Below are 16,615 nucleotides of genomic sequence, written 5' to 3' on the forward strand. Positions count from 1 at the left end.
TTACCCTATTATCTCCCAGTCCTTCCCTACAATTTCTCTACACACTGCATCTGCTTGTATGCCAACTGCCCCATCATCTGCCTGTGGTTCCCATCCCCCTGCCAGATCAGCTTAAACCCTCCCCCCACAGCTGTAGTAAACCTGCCCGCAAGGGTATTTGTCCCCCTTGAGATCAGGTCGAAGCCATCCTTTTTGTACAGGTAATATCTTTCCCAGGAGAGACCCCAACGATCCAAAAATCTAAAACCCTGCCCTATGCACCAATTCTTCAGCCATGCATTTATCTGCCAAGTCATCTTTTTCTTACCCTCAATAGCGCATGGCACAGGCGGCAAACCAGATTATTGCCCTTGAGGTCTTGCTCCTCAGCTTTCTGCCTAACTCCCCACATTCTCTCTTCAGGACCTCCTCCCTTTTCCTACCTATGAAGCTGATACCAACATGTAGCATAACCTCGGACTGTTCACCTCCCCTTTTATGATGTAGTGGAACCAATCCAAGACACCCCTGACCCTGGTACATGGGAGGCAACATACCATCTGGGTGTCCCTTTCACATTCACAACATCTCCTGTCTGCTTCTCTAACTATGGAATCCCCTAGCCCTCCTCTTCTCCCCACCTTCCCTTCTTAGGCACACAGCCAGATTCTGTGCCAGAGACCCTGTCGCTATGGTTTCTCCCAGTAGGCGGTTCCCCCAACAGTATCCAAAGTGGTATACTTACTGAGGGGAACAGCCACAGGGATACTCTGCACTGGCTGCCTATTCCCTTTCCCTCTCCTGGCAGTCACCCAGGTACCTGTCTCCTGTATCTATCTCGTCCTCATTCTCCTGTATGAGCCAAAGGTTCTCGAGCTGAAGGTCTCGTTCCTGAACACTGTCTCGAAGGAGCTGCAGTTCGATGCACTTCATGAAGGTATAGTTATCAGGGTTATTGATGCTATAACTTGGATTACTATAAAGCACAATGTGAAGCTTGCTGGACTGTTCAATCATTACGGGCCGAAGTTAACTTTTGATACCATGTTATGTTTACTGTCTAAATATTTGACAAAAAAAGTTAAAAGTATTGCTGTTTTTAGATTAGTAAAATCTGGACTGGTAGAAAACTGTTACACTCAACCATCAGAACAACCTAAAAATATTCTTTGCCTTTGCAAGGGCTCCCCCCACCACCTACACAGAACACTCTGTCCAAGAACTTAGTGAATGTAGAAACTCTTAAATAACCGGACGAGCTTTTGAATCACAAACACATAGGCTATGGGCCAGGTGCTGGAAAATAAGGATGAGTGTGGATAGTACTTAACACGGACATGATAGACAAAAGGATCTGTTTTTCCACCAGCAACTTTGATGGATGTTGCCTGTTTTTCCACTATGTTAGTATATGGTTCTAAGACTACATATTTGAAACTCCTGTTGTTACATTTGTCTTCAGAAGGCAGTTTTGCAGAATTAAGTTTAATTTTTAGCAATTTCATCTCAAAGTTTTTAATTATATCAGAGCTTCGATCAATGTTCAACTACAGTATATTGCTATTCCCCACTGAGTCGACATTTACATTCTTGTGGAAATTCTTTTCTAACATTTTTTACAAGTACAATAAAGTTAGCAACGGCATTTCTTCATGTTGCTAAATTAATAATCTGTTTGATGCACAAGGTATACAATAGGAAAGGCAAAAGGAGAAGAAAGTCATTTGGTCACCTCTCCCCGTATTCAGCAAACCAGAGCTTGGAGACAATCATGTAAGTGAAGGTCCATGAATTCTCAGAATATGTTGAGAGTATTGTACATAAGAACTGTTGATTTTGCAGTTAATCATTTCCTTCACTGCATATCAGTATCAAAAAGCTGTGTTTGTGTTGCAAAATGTTTTCTAAAACACCATTAAAAAGTGATCTTCATGGATTTCAAACAGTGGAAATAAATAGCAACTCAAACAAAATGCTGGAAGAACTCAGGGAATGCAGCATCTCAGGAGAAGAATAAACAGTCAATGTTAATGGAAAAAGGGAATCTTTCACTCTGCGGAATTCTCATCTTTAGTAAGGCATTTGACAAGGTTCCACACGGTAGGCTTATTCAGAAAGTCCGAAGGCATGAGATCCAGGGAAGTTTGGCCAGGTGGGTTCAAAATTGGCTTGTCTACAGAAGGCAGAGGGTCATGGTGGAGGGAGTACATTCAGATTGGAGGATTGTGACTAGTGGTGTCCCACAATGATCTGTTCTGGGACCTCTACTTTTTGTGATTTTCATTAACGACCTGGATGTGGGGGTAGAAGGGTGGGTTGGCAAGTTTGCAGATGACAAAGGTTGGTGGTGTTGTAGACAGTGTAGAGGATTGTCGAAGATTGCAGAGAGACGTTGATAGGATACCGAAGTGGGCTGAGAAGTGGCAGATGGAGTTCAACCTGGAGAAGTGTGAGGTGGTACACTTTGGAAGGACAAACTCCAAGGCAGAGTACAAAGTAAATGGCAGGATACTTAGTAGTGTGGAGGAGCAGAGGGATCTGGGGGTACATGTCCACAGATTCCTGAAAGTTGCCTCACAGGTAGATAGGATAGTTAAGAAAGCTTATGGGGTGTTAGCTTTCATAAGTCGAGGGATAGAGTTTAAGAGTCGCGATGTAATGATGCAGCTCTATAAAACTCTGGTTAGGCCACACTTGGAGTACTGTGTCTAGTTCTGGTTGCCTCACTATAGGAAGGATGTGGAAGCATTGGAAAGGGTACAGAGGAGATTTACCAGGATGCTGCCTGGTTTAGAGAGTATGCATTATGATCAGAGATTAAGGAAGCTAGGGCTTTACTCTTTGGAGAGAAGGAGGATGAGAGGAGACATGATAGAGGTGTACAAGATAATAAGAGGAATAGATAGAGTGGATAGCCAGTGCCTCTTCCCCAGGGCACCACTGCTCAGTACAAGAGGACGTGGTGCATGGAATGTACTGCCTGAGTCAGTGGTGGAGGCAGATACACTCCTGAAGTTTAAGAGACTACTAGACAGGTATATGGAGGAATTTAAGGTGGGGGGTTATATGGGAGGCAGGGTTTGAGGGTTGGCACAACATTGTGGGCCGAAGGGCCTGTAATGTGCTGTACTATTCTATGTTCTATGGATAATTGGTGCAGTCTGCAGGAACATCAGTAAGGCCTTTGACAGAGTCCCACATGAGATACTGGTCCAAAAAGTTAGAGCACAATGGCATCCAAGGCAAATTGGATCCAAGATGAGCTGGGTGATAGTGGAGGGTCATTTTTCAGATTGGAACCCTATGACCAGTATGTGTCAGATTGACTGGTTCTGTATCCACGGCCTCCTCTACTGTAAAGATGAAGCCACACTCAGGTTGGAGGAACAACACCTTATATTCCGTCTGGGTAGCCTCCAACCTGATGGCATGAACATCGACTTCTCTAACTTCCGCTAGGCCCCACCTCCCCCTCGTACCCCATCTGTTACTCATTTTTATGCACACATTCTTTCTCTCACTCTCCTTTTTCTCCCTCTGTCCCTCTGAATATACCTCTTGCCCATCCTCTGGGTCACCCCCCCCTTGTCTTTCTTCCCGGACCTCCTGTCCCATGATCCTCTCGTATCCCCTTTTGCCTATCACCTGTCCAGCTCTTGGCTCCATCCTTCCCCCTCCTGTCTTCTCCTATCATTTTGCATCTCCCCCTCCCCCTCCAGCTTTCAAATCCCTTACTCACTCTTCCTTCAGTTAGTCCTGACGAAGGGTCTCGGCCTGAAACGTCGACTGCGCCTCTTCCTATAGATGCTGCTTGGCCTGCTGCGTTCACCAGCAACTTTGATGTGTGTTGCTTGAATTTCCAGCATCTACAGAATTCCTGTTGTTTGGTTCTGTATCTGTTTTGTTTGCTATAAACATTAACAACTTGGATATGAATGATGATAACTGGTAAGTTCACACATGACAAAAATTGGTGGGTTTTGATCGTACAGAGGATAGTCAGATTATATTAATATTTCAACATATTGATAGTCAGAATGATATTGATTAGTGAGTAAGATGGGAAGAGCAATGGCTGATGGAATTCATTGTTGATGCCGGCAAAGTTATGGACTTTGGAATGACTGACAGAGATAGGATTTACACAATGAATGGCAGGGTTCCAGAGGGATAGAGACATTGGTACTAGAGCCTGGAAGGTGGCTGAGCAGATATAAAAGGGAGCATACTGGATGCTTGCCTTCATGTGCTGGGAAAAAGAATACAAGGTTATGGTACAGCTTTATAAAACATTGGTTCGGCTGCTGCTGAAGTACTGTGCACTGCTATGCTGGTCATACCATAAGGGAACGATTGCACAGAGGGAATTCACCAGGGTGCTGCCAGGAAGATGCATTTTAATGTATGAGGAGCTGGGTTGGGTTTATTCTCCTTGGAGTAGCGGGCAGCAGCGAAAACCTGACAGAGGGATTCAAAATTGCAAAGGGTATAGATAGAAGATGAAAATAACAACTTTTCTCTACACAGCAGAAATGTCTAAAACTAGAGGACATGGTTTTAGGTAAAGGAGAAGAGGTTTAGAGGAGATCAGACCCTAATTATAAGAGGCAAATTGAGGCAGACACACACACGCGCACACACACAATATTAGAAATATCTAGACTTGCACTTGAATTAACAAGGCTTAGAAGTGCTAGAGAATTGGTTCGGTATAAATGGGTAGATGATGTTTAACATGAGCAGAGTGAGCTGAAGGCCCAATTCTGAGCTCTTTAACTATGATTTGTTTCCATTTAACTATTAAATGTATTTTCCCACAGGATTTGAACAGCCTAAATACACCGCTGTACAGCTGGTTGCTGAACTTCCGAACCAACAGACCTCAGACAGTTAGGATGCACAACTGCACTTCCCTCTCCTGTCACCCTCAACATGGGTGCCCCCCCCCCAGGGGTGTGAGCTGAGCCTATTGCCGTACTCTCTGCTGACACATGACTGCACGGCCAACACCTGAGTGATCACATTGTCAAGTTCACCAGTGACGTGACAATGGTGGGGCTTATCAGCTACTTTAGATGGCTTACAGAGAGGAGGTGGAAGAGCTAGAGGCCTAGCGCCAGGCCAATAACCTCTTCCTCAATGTCAACTCAAAGGATAGTTATCCACTTTAGAGAACTCGCATCACTCACACACCCCTTGGGAGTGCACATCTCACACAACCTCTTATGGTCTCCAAACACATTCTACACAATCAGGAAAGCTCACCAACACTTCTACTTCGAGGAGACTATGCACATCTATACTCACATCATTCTAGAGATGTGCAGTACAGAGCTGCATCACTGGAGGGCGCTACACAAGGTAGTCAAAACTACTCAAAGCATCACTGGCACCAGCCTACCGACCACCAAGGACACGCAGTATATACAGAAAAGTGCCAGAAAAAGCCACTAACATCATGAAGGATCGCACAAACCCTGCCCATGGACTGTTTGTCCTACTCCCATCCAGGAGGTGGCTACATAGCATCCACACCAGGACTCAAAAACAGTTACTTTCCCCATGCAGTAAGGCAAATCAACAACTCCACCCACTAATTCACCTCTCTGAATTCTCCACCACCACTACTTTATGATTTTCTGTCTGTCACCTTATGTATAGATACTCTTGTGCCAAATATCACTGTATGCACATACAACCAATGTATGTAATTAATCTTGTATTCTTGCATTTATTGAGGTTTTGTATTATCTGGAATAACAATTATTTTGCTCTCCGTTACACTTTTGAGAAGTGTCAGTTTTAGCTTTATAAATATATTGCAGCTCATGTAAGCAGACAGGCTTTGTGTTGTGTGCCATCTTTCCACATTACTTGTTTGCCATTGATATTCCCAAATTTTAGGGTTAGGCGGGATTTTCCAGCAGTTTGGAATTATTCAGCCTGCTTTGTAACAACTCAAAAGTTATGTGAACTACCATATGTTCTAATAGATTATTTTTAGATTTGTAACTTGACAGCCAATAGGCCAAACAGGGCCAGACCACAGCCAACAGTGAAACTGGTAGACTATCAATTCAATAATTCACTCGAGCATCTTCTGTACTTTAGTCTGTACCATCCACTTTGCTGATGGCAGGTCCTGTTACTATAAAAGCAAGTAAATTAATTATGTTTAGCAGAAAACAATTATCCTGTTCTTTTAATATTTAATATCTTGATAAAATTGATCTTTCATTTTGTGTATTAAAAAACCCTTGTCTTTTAGCTCCTTTCACAATTACATACTCCAGCCCAGAGCCTTTAATTGTGGAGTATCTTACGGTATTGGATGCAGCCATTAATATATTGTGACACTTACAAATCCATAGGCTTCTATCCTGCAGACATGATCACACAGTAATCAATATGCCAGTGTAAGCACGGAATGCATTCCAGCTAGCAATACCTTATCTGAAAGCAAGTCAATGGTTAAATACAAATGAGCAGGCTGCTGGATATGCTAATGGAATTGGCATACTGGCAAGAGAAAACAGTGAACAAAAATTATAAAGTGTAAATGAGCAGAAAACATCCTTACTAACGTAGAGGAGATGCTTCATTAGAACAAGTACAAAACTATTTAATGATCTACAGCACAGTGGTAACAAAAAAACAATCCACACAAGAACATGGATTTGGAAAATCATTAATTTTCAGCAACATGCAGTTGAAGTACTTTATATGTAAATGCTGGAATTTTGCACAATTGATGCAGTTTGAAAATGCAATTTTGAACTTCTATGCTGGTTTAATGTTGGGTGCATAGGACACAGACAAAATAAAATCTAATGTACAATTATTTAGTTGAAATTGGGATTTTATTTGCTTTAGAAACTTCAAGGGATGCTCTCAGAGAACCAGCCTTTCATAGCAGCTGCACCATTTAAAACGGGGGTTCCCACCCTGGGGTCCACAGACACTTTGCTTAATGGTATTGGCCCATGGCATTAAAGAAAAGCTCTGAACCCCTGATTTTAAAGGACTTCTCAGACACACTTCTCAGTTCATTGCCCCAAGAAGAATGTTGAATCTTGTCACAACTATAGAATAAGTAAGGGCTTTGAGGGAAACAAGAGGAATAGGGGCTGCAGACAATATCCCCAAGTATGCAGAGAGCTATACTCCTGAGTTCCCTAGGAAGCAACATATCAGGAGGTTAATGTTCTTTGTAAAATATTCTCAGCAGCAGCATCTGTTTTGTGCCAATGTCCCAGTTTGCTGAACACTGCTGTTTAAGGAGGTTGCTGTCCATCTTTCAAAAAGTGGCTTCCCCTTTCTGCAAGTAGAGACCCAGATCTTCCAGACTTTTAAGGAGTGACAGATCACTCACACGTGGTGTTTCAGGCTCTGAAAATCTGGAGGCCCACATAAATTGTCACTCCCTGAAGTTTCAACATAACAGGGAAAATTCTCAAGGTCAATGCAATGTATCCAAGGAGCTTACAAAAATACACCTTTGGTGGGAGCCAGATTGGCTGCTGCATTCTAGTAAGATTGCAACACACTCAGATGCGACAGCCAGTCTGAGTCCAACCAAAGGTGTATTTCTTCACCCTGAATGTCTCCTTCAATGATTGCAAGTCACGGCTGGATACTAAGAACATCAAGTACTGCGGGACTATTCCATCAGCGAATTGCTCGATAGTGGTAGAGCTGGACTTATTGCGTACTGTGGTGCAGAGACATTGCACAGTCCAGAGGAAAAATTAGTAATTGTCATGAATGTTTTTGAGGTCACAAGACCCTGTTGGACATTGGTAACAAAATACTGGAAGTTCGGTTCACTCTCTCATTGGTGAGACTGAGTTGCATTGCCTCAATTGCATGGATAAGATCCTAAAACCTCATAGTCACCTGTGGTGGTCACAAGCAAAAGAGACAATGGAGCTGGCTGCCCTCCAGTGTTTGCTCACTGGATGAACAAGCTGGACCAGGACAACTCAGGGACTTCAGCTATATTTTTTTTTGCTCTTTGCTATTTATACTATGTGCAGGGTGTTGTGTGCTGTTGGTAATGTGTTTTGCACCTTGGTTCTGCAGGAAAGCCATTTCATTTGACCATATTCATGTTTGGTTGAATGATAATTAAACATATATTTAATCTCAGGCAGTATTATGAGAACCATATTTCATACTGCAGCGCTGATATGAATTAGTCAGCCAGTATCAGTATTGCAGCAGCCACAATCATTACCCATGTAGTAGAAAACCAATTACATGCATTTTCAATAGCACTGTAAGTATTCCAGTTGCCTACAAAAAAGTAGGAAGCAGCGTGGGTTAACAGCCCCTACTTAGGGGAGTTTAACTTCTCAGACAGCCACAATTTTAAAAAGGTAATCTGCTCTTTTAAAGATTAATGGCCAAAATACCAAAACATAAAGGACTCTGAGACTTATAAAGTTGAACAAGAGGAGCGAAAGAATAAATTCAAATTTGCAGTCAGTTGTCACTAACGAGTAGGGAGAGTAGGACTACTGGAAGTTCTCTTTTTATTTATCTATTCAGAATAGATTTTTAAACCTCTCAAACCCTAGGATTGCAATAGTGCAGCACAGTTTACCCAATAACTTGAAAAGCCCATCTGATGAAAGACACAACATACCTTCTCCTTGGGACTTGATTACTTCAGCATTTCAGATATAAAGATACTTTGGCCTTTGCAGCTGTTCCGTTGCAATCCCAAGGATGCCGTAGAAGTATGTTGCAGACTTTGCCAGGACTAAGTCGTAAATTGATAGGGACTCAAGTTGGTTGGTTGAGGGCAAGGTTGAGCTTCCAGCTGCCTGAAATGAAGACATTGATGATTCTATTTCAGGATTTACCTAGAAATTCCCATGCGTCCTTCTTGGGAAATGGACAGAAGACAGACAACTGATACATTCTGGGGGAAAAAAAACCTGTGGCCTCTGTTTTAAAAAAAAATCTCTTGGTTCACCTCGTCATTAGGCACCAAAAGAAATTCACTTTTTAGTCTAAATAAACAATTACCCTGGCAAGTAAAGGAAGGTTCCTGGCTGGAGATTCCCAGAATCTTTCACAATGTAAATACAATACTTTACAAACACTTATTCCATGTACTGTAGGTGCATAAAATACACCCTTGCTGGGTGACTGCCAGTAATATTGAATTTGAGTGACCCATTTATTGATCTTCATACTCCAGTATGTTGCAGCTTGACACAGTCAAGTATGAAGTAAGAATTCCAGTATCTGGAAACACGGACCGCAACTTAATCTAACAATCATTTGCATTTGACTAGAGACAGAGAGTAAAGACTTGTTGTATGTCAAGGCAACCTTGTCTGCTGATTTTTGTTTTGTTTGTAGTCCAGGTGCCAAAGAGCAATTGGCCCTCTGCAGATTTTGACAGATGGAATCCTTTAATTGTGAATAACTGGCATCCAAAAAGGATTGTACGAGCAGCTGCTAGTCCGGCTGACTATACTCAAAATAAGGAATGACGGACTAAATAGAATTCTGCCATCATCTTTGTTAAGTGTATAATTTATGGAAAATTTTTACCCAAATGTGGGTATTTTTTGCTCTTGGCTTTGTTGTGCAATATATATCAAATGCAACCATGTGTAGAAATGATTTAATGTTTATTAGCTACAACATATGGAAGATCAGTGGACCCAACTGCCTACAGATTCTACCAGATGCACAAGTTCTTTACAAAATCGATTTCAGTGTTTGTCCTCTTAGCTGCTTCATTCTACAAATTTTATTATCAATATTCAAAGTAAGTAATATTGTATCATTTCTTAATGTATGCATTACTAAATGACAATAAACGAGGACTGCGTGTCTTCATAATCTAAAAAAAATTAAGATTCATACTGTACAATGTTTATTTCAATGATCTGGATTACTAATAAAACAGATACAGTACACAAATGTTACAAAACTTTATAACCACATAGTTCAAATTTCAGAATATCTTAACAATTTATTGGATGTTTCAGGATGTCTACACTAAATGTAATCAGCACACATAATACAAACACTATAAGGGGAAAAAAACACCAGGCAGTTGATACTTGTATTAGGAATTCAGCTTCTTGTTGTTATAGGATTTGATCCATCATCGTCAAATAAATTATCTGAATTTACTGATTCAAACTAAACCATTGTAAATGAAAAGAGAATAAACCCATTTTTGACCAGAATCAGAAAGAGTTAAGACTACCATGTAGGTAGATCCATCCAAGCAGTGCACAGGATTACAAGAGAGTCATTGGCAGAGGGAGAACATGCTCATTACAACAGAAATGAGCATTTTTGCTCACTAGTCAAAGTGCACCATGTTTTTTTCGATGATTTTTCTTTTTTCAAGGGACGAATGACAAAACTACTGTTTCGTAAGAATTTTTGTCATTGTTATAATTTCAATGCTTTATTAATTGCTGTATGTTGGCACTAGCTACTGAAGATGCAATTTTGGAGCATTTTTCCCCAGAAAGTACAAAAACAATTAAAATGCAAATAATCTGTAATTTTTTATTTAAATTGTTTTGGTTTAGGGGACACGTTGCAAGACCATGATTGCTGTGAATCTAGAAGTTTTAAACTATGTCATTAATCATTTCTCAGTCAGTAAGGATATTGATTAACGTTGCAATCAATATTGTACTTACAAGATAAAAATCTTCTTGGCCTATACAAAAACAACTTCTTGAAATTGGACAACTTTTAAAAAAAAATTCTCCTTTAGAAATAAAGTCAGGGAATTATTGCCTTAAACAAATAATTGACTTGGTTAGTGTAATTGAAGTCTAAAAACATTAAGGTCAATAATTCAAAATTCAATTTTAAATACTTTTTCAGCTTTTAAAAATCAAGGTGCTGTTTCAAGTTCAGAAAATTTCTCCTTTGGGACCTGGTGAAGAGATGTTTCCCTAATACCAGTGTCACTCATTTCATGAAGCTAGTCTGGGTGATCTTAACCAATTCTTCAATAGATTTGAACCTGTAGCACTAACAATCCAGTGTGAGTTGGCATGAAATTAAATTATAAACTGCTTTTAGAATACTGTGGTGGTGGGGAATCATTGCTTGGGGCATTGGAGAACCAAAATTGACTACCAAAATTTCTGTATTCTTGAAGCAGTTGACAGAAGTAGAATATGTCCCATTTTTAGTACCAAATTTGTTTTTCCTCCCCCGTGCTGAAAAACCATCATTATCTTCAGAAAATAAGTAAAATGGCTACATATACATTTCCAGCAAAAAAAATATATATATAAAACACTCCAGTTTTTATTTTCCAGTAATCAACTTGGATAACTTCTCAAAACAGAAATGAAAAGTTTAATTAAAATCTTGTATAGCATCTCAGACATTAAGTATTTCCACTTAGAAATGTACTACTTTAAAGCATGGCAACCTGTGAGACAGGACAGCCCGATAGCTCGAATGTAGAGGACTTTTATTGGAAGGTCACCTTACTTGTTTCCTACTGCTGCTTTTGTAAACCTGACACCATAAAGCTAGAAAAGGGTGTTCTCCACCCACAAATGCTCCACAGGCCAGTTCTACTTATGAACTCAGCTTGAATTTGTGGTAGAACCATCTACCTTCTGGGTCAGATATACAGTAAGCCCTACCATTGTAAGTTGGAATGCAGAAGAAGTTGGATATCAATAAATGTAAAAATGCCACCTAGAAAATGCCTGTTTGTAGAATGACCCCACTAACACAAGCCAGGTCCTGCTGCCAAATTCACTTGTATTGCTTGGCTAAATCCTGTAAACATTGTGAACACAATAATATCCCAACTAACATGATACGTTTCAATAAATAGATGGGTGTATATGAACACCAGTAAACTGTAAAAGTAAAGTGCTGCTTACAGCTTTTGCATTCTCATTAAACTGTAGAATATTCTTCATGTTATTAAATCAATGCTGTTTCTTCATCGGCATCAAAATCTTTCTCACTCTCACTACTGATGTTTTCTGCATGATCCACAACGCTTGCCTGAAAGTAAAAATATAAATTGCAGTTACATGGAAAAGAGATAAAACAGAGCAGGGGGCTGGGAATGGGGCCAGGAGGTGGTTCGAGAGTATTGAGAAGTGGGAGAAGCAGTCGAGAAAGAGTTCCTCTGCCTGAGCCCACGTGTGAGAGTGAGCAAGGGTGCTTTTGCTTGGTGACACTTGTACTGTATGCATCCATCTATTTGTAAGCATCAACGTCCATTCAGCTGAGCTTGGTGTCCAGTCACCTCGGACTCTTGGTCACTTGATCTATACCTTATTCTGTGCAGCTCATGTGGCCAAGGTCAACATTCACAGGACTGAAGCCCGATTACCAGTGGGTGGGCAACATCCTTTGTCTGCTCACCATCAGGCTCCAGAAACAGACAATCTCAGTCACAGGCCACCCCCAGGTAATGACCAAGTCCCATTTTTAGCAACTTTGTCTTACTAGTCAGCAAATGTACGAATTACTCAATATGGTAACCAATGAAAGGAACAGTTATTAGAAAAAATTACAGTCTTATAGTCATATATACTATAGCACCCAATTAGGCCCTTTGGCCCATCTAAGCCACGCCAGCCTGGTTTTCTGTTGAGTCCCATCTAACACACCCAGACCATACTTTGCTCCTTGGATGACTGGAATTAGTAGACGCAGCAGTGGGCTGTTGCCGGGGTATCAGAGCAACAAATTGCTCCAATCAAGAAAATCAACAGACACAAAATATCCCCTCAAACATCAACAATGGGCCAACCAACACAGCCCTGTAGTTATAGCCAGCGGCACCTTTTGCATTTTATCTGTAGTCACTTGACCAAAGACATGTACTTTAATCCAGGGCGTTTGGTTTTAAGATTGGTAGAAAATATGGAAATTCAGGCTGAAATGTCCATATTTTCTACTGAGCTTGGGAACAAATGCCCTGATATGTTGGACTAATGCTGCTGTATTTGTATGTTGACAATGGACTGAATTCTGCAGTACTGAGGCTCGCATTGAGATGAACTATGGATGCAGTGATTAGTGATAGCAGAGAAAGCCATCGTCTGAGATGGCAGTAAGCAGAGAGTCTCAAATATCCAGCTGACATTTGACAACACAGAACACAGACCAGTAAAGCACGGCAACAGGCTGTTCAGAATACAATGTGAAACTAATCATGTCTGCCTGCACATGGTGCACGTCACTCCATTCCCTTCATATCCATGAAACCATTTAAAAACCTCCTGAATTGGACTATTGTATCCACTTCCACAACCAACCCTGTAAAGGGAATGTTCTGCACATCCCCTTTAAGCCTTCTCTCTTTTAGCCTAACACTCTGCCATCCAGTCTTCAACAATTCTAACCTGAACAAAAAGATTCTGACGATCTATGCCTCTCAATTTTATAAACATATATCAAGTTTTTTCACTCCAGAAAAAACAATTCCAATTTATCTAACCTCTTGTTATAGCTAACCCCAGTAGCAACCTGGTAAACCTTTTCTAAACCATTTCCAAAACATTTCCATTGAAAGGAACTTTGAAATATATCCACATTCTACTTTTGCAGATCAAAACCCCGTTCCCTGACAAAGGTAGCTCCTCTATTCAAAAGCATTTTTGCTGTGACGTTGGTCTCCACAGGAATTTGAGTCCAAGCCATTGTGTCCCAGAAACGGGACAGACAGCATCTGCGGAAAGAGAGATAGAGTTGAAATTCGAGGCTCGAGGTGCTTTGTCAGGAATCTGACTGAGAGGAAAATGAGTTGGTTTGAAGTTGCAGAGAAGGAGAGGGAGGTATTTATGGGTCAGAGAGAGGAAGTGTTTGTAATATGGTGAGGCCAGGGTTATAGTATCTCAGATTAGAGGGGTAGTTTGTGGGTGATGGTGCTGCGAGTAACAAGCCTGTGCAAATGGAGAAAAGAAGCACTGAGAGATGAGCAGAAATAACTAATACTGATCAGGCAAGGGGAAGCAATCGTCTGTATTGAGTCCAAAATGCTGAAACATGGCCAGGTGGGTAAAGCTTCAGTTGTCCCCGACAAGCCATAGAACACTGCAGTGCATACAGGCCCTTCAGCCCATCATGTCAAGCTGACCTTCTAATCTACTCTAGATCAATGCAGCTTTTAATTCTTAAATAGCCTTCCATTTTTCTGTCATCCATGTGCCGATCTAAGAGTGTGTGCCATGGAGCCACCACTGTAAAAAATCTGACTTACTGCCTAAACTTTCCTCCAATCACTTTAAAATTATGTCCCCTCGTATTATCTATTTCCACTTCAGGGGAAAAAAGATCTCTAGCTATCCACTCGATCTCTGCCTTTTATCATCTTTTATACCTCTGTCAAGTCACCTCTCATCCTCTTTCACTGCAGAGAAGAGACCAAGCACACTCAACCTACCCTTATAGAACATGCTCTCTAATCCAGGCAGCTGCTTGGTAAATCCGCATGCAGCAAAATTATATTTCTTTGTGTTAACTATAATCCATAATTTGTCATCTAGCCATAATTTTCACAACTGAGCAAGTGAGAAGGGCTCTGGGGAAACTGAGATACAGCAAAACATTATGTGAACCCCAATGTCCTGAAGGAGCGTGAAGGAGAACATGATGTGTTGTCCCCGTACCCAAGAAGGGCCAACAGAAAGTCTTGCATGACTACCATCCAGTGACCCTGACCTCATACATCACGAAGACCCTAGAAAGGCTGGTCCTGGCTCACCCCTGACCCCTGGTCAGATCAGCCCCTGCAGTTTGCCTACCAGGAGACCAGGAGTCGACAATGCTGTCATCTACCTGCTTAACAGAGCCTACTCCCATTTAGATAAGCAGGGCAGCATTGTGAGGATCATGTTTGTGATTTCTCAAGAGCCTTCAATACCATACAGCCTTCATTACTGAGGGAAAAGCTCTGTTCAATGCAGGTTGGCACTTCCATTGCATCCTGGATAATGGACTCCCTGACTGGCAGACCACAGTTCGTGCAGCTTCAGAGCTGTGTGTCAGACATGGCTATAAGCAACACTGGGGCGCCACAGGGGACTGTATTGCCTCCCATCCTGTTTACCCTGTCTACCTTGGACTTTAGATACAACACTGAGTTATGTCATCTGCAGAAATTCTCTGATGACTCAGCAATTGTTGGGTGTATAAAGGGAGGACGTGAGGATTAATACAGGGCCCTGGTGGAAGATTTTGTCAAAATGGTGCAAGTTGAATCATCTGCAGCTCGGCATCAGTAAGACAAAGGAGATGGTGATGGACTTTAGGAAGACTTGAGCCCGCACTGTTTCCTGTTACTATTGATGACGAGGACATGGATGTGTTGAGGACCTACAAATAACTGGGGGGGTGCACCTGGACAACCGACCTGAGTGGAGCACCAACACAGAGGCTATGTACAAGAAGGGCCAGAGACCTCTTCCTGAGGAGACTGAGGTCACTTGGAGTAAGCAGACCTCTCCTTCACATGCTCTTCTGGTCTGTTGTCACCAGTATAATCTTCTACGCGGTGGTGTGCTAGGGCAATGGCATCAACATGGGTGATGCCAGCAGGCTCAATAAACTGATTAGAAAGGCTGGCTCTGTTATAGCAGTCAAACTGGACACACTGGAGGCTGCGGTAGAACAAAGGACCGCACAGAAAATCCTGGCAATTCTGGACAATGTTCCTCACCCTCTGCATGCCACCTTTGCTAAAAAGAGGAGTATGTTTAGTAATAGACTGCTCCAAAGAGCGTTACATGAGGTCATTCTTACCCTTGGCCATTAGGCTCTATAATGAGTCAAACTATAGCCGGGGAAGTGATGACCCCCTCCTGTTAGACTGTTTGAGGCAACTTACTTTTTTAATTCTTTCTTACTTCTCTTGTAATATTTGTATATCTGTACACTTGTAATGCTACTGTGACTCTGTAACTTCCTTTGGGATCAATAAGGTATCTATCTATCACTTCCTGTTAGTCACTACACAACATAATTACCAGATAGTCATGTGTCCCAGAGCAGCTCAGTTTAAGAGAAGTACACACTGAGGTTGAATCTGAAGATTAGTTGATTTGTACTAGCTCAATCTGAAACTGTAGCTAACTAGCAGGGTCTGGGACAAACAACTACAGAATCTTTCAGGCTGCTCAGAAGTATTGATCCCTGTTGAAATCCCTCCCCTATAACTAATGCCATCAGAAATAAGACTAATGGCAAATAACAAAAATATTCTAATTGTAAAATTTAAGTTTACACCAAATACTTTTAGTTGAAAACAATGACATTTGTTACTGGTGCAGCAAAGAGTTTCTTCACATTTGGGGTTTTGTATGGTGAGATTTCAGACACCAAGTGGAATTACGCTCAGATTTGTCTGAGATGAACTGAACAGATTAGCGCTATCCTGGAAGACATCATATAGGTAGCACACTATTCCATTTACCTGCGACTGATGGGAAACAGCCGTTCCTCCATCTTCGTGCTGTACCATGCCATAAAGGTCAGAGATCTTCTCTGGAACTGGTTTATTCAGCGTTTCTGGCAGAAGCAAACTAAGAATTCCTGCTAACACTCCGGAGATTCCAAACACCACAAAATGCAGTGACGACTGAATGGCTTTCTGTGAACGAGTACA

At 41.5% G+C, this 16,615-nt stretch overlaps 1 protein-coding gene and 1 long non-coding RNA gene across 3 annotated transcripts in view; one reads left to right on the plus strand and one right to left on the minus strand.

Moving 5' to 3' along the window:
- Positions 1 to 784: 784 nt before the first annotated feature.
- On the plus strand, positions 785 to 9,487 carry LOC134348005 (uncharacterized). Of its 2 annotated transcripts, none has more exons than XR_010018319.1 (3): positions 785 to 916; positions 1,667 to 1,752; positions 9,352 to 9,487. It is a non-coding gene; the product is annotated as an uncharacterized LOC134348005 (long non-coding RNA). The 2 variants fall into 2 exon arrangements; XR_010018320.1 differs by lacking the exon at positions 9,352 to 9,487 and adding an exon at positions 4,800 to 8,613.
- Positions 9,488 to 11,866: 2,379 nt separating this feature from the next.
- Positions 11,867 to 16,615, minus strand: part of LOC134348003 (solute carrier family 22 member 15-like) — an 86,389-nt gene continuing 81,640 nt past the window's right edge. Inside the window, exons 11-12 of the mRNA XM_063050735.1 lie at positions 16,424 to 16,600; positions 11,867 to 12,003 (exon numbers count right to left, since the gene is read on the minus strand). Coding sequence (XP_062906805.1) covers positions 11,920 to 12,003; positions 16,424 to 16,600 — 261 coding nt within the window. The 3' untranslated portion in view covers positions 11,867 to 11,919. The remainder of the gene's footprint in view (positions 12,004 to 16,423; positions 16,601 to 16,615) is intronic.

This window comes from Mobula hypostoma, chromosome 6 (assembly GCF_963921235.1).
Source record: "Mobula hypostoma chromosome 6, sMobHyp1.1, whole genome shotgun sequence".
Classification (NCBI taxonomy): domain Eukaryota; kingdom Metazoa; phylum Chordata; class Chondrichthyes; order Myliobatiformes; family Myliobatidae; genus Mobula; species Mobula hypostoma.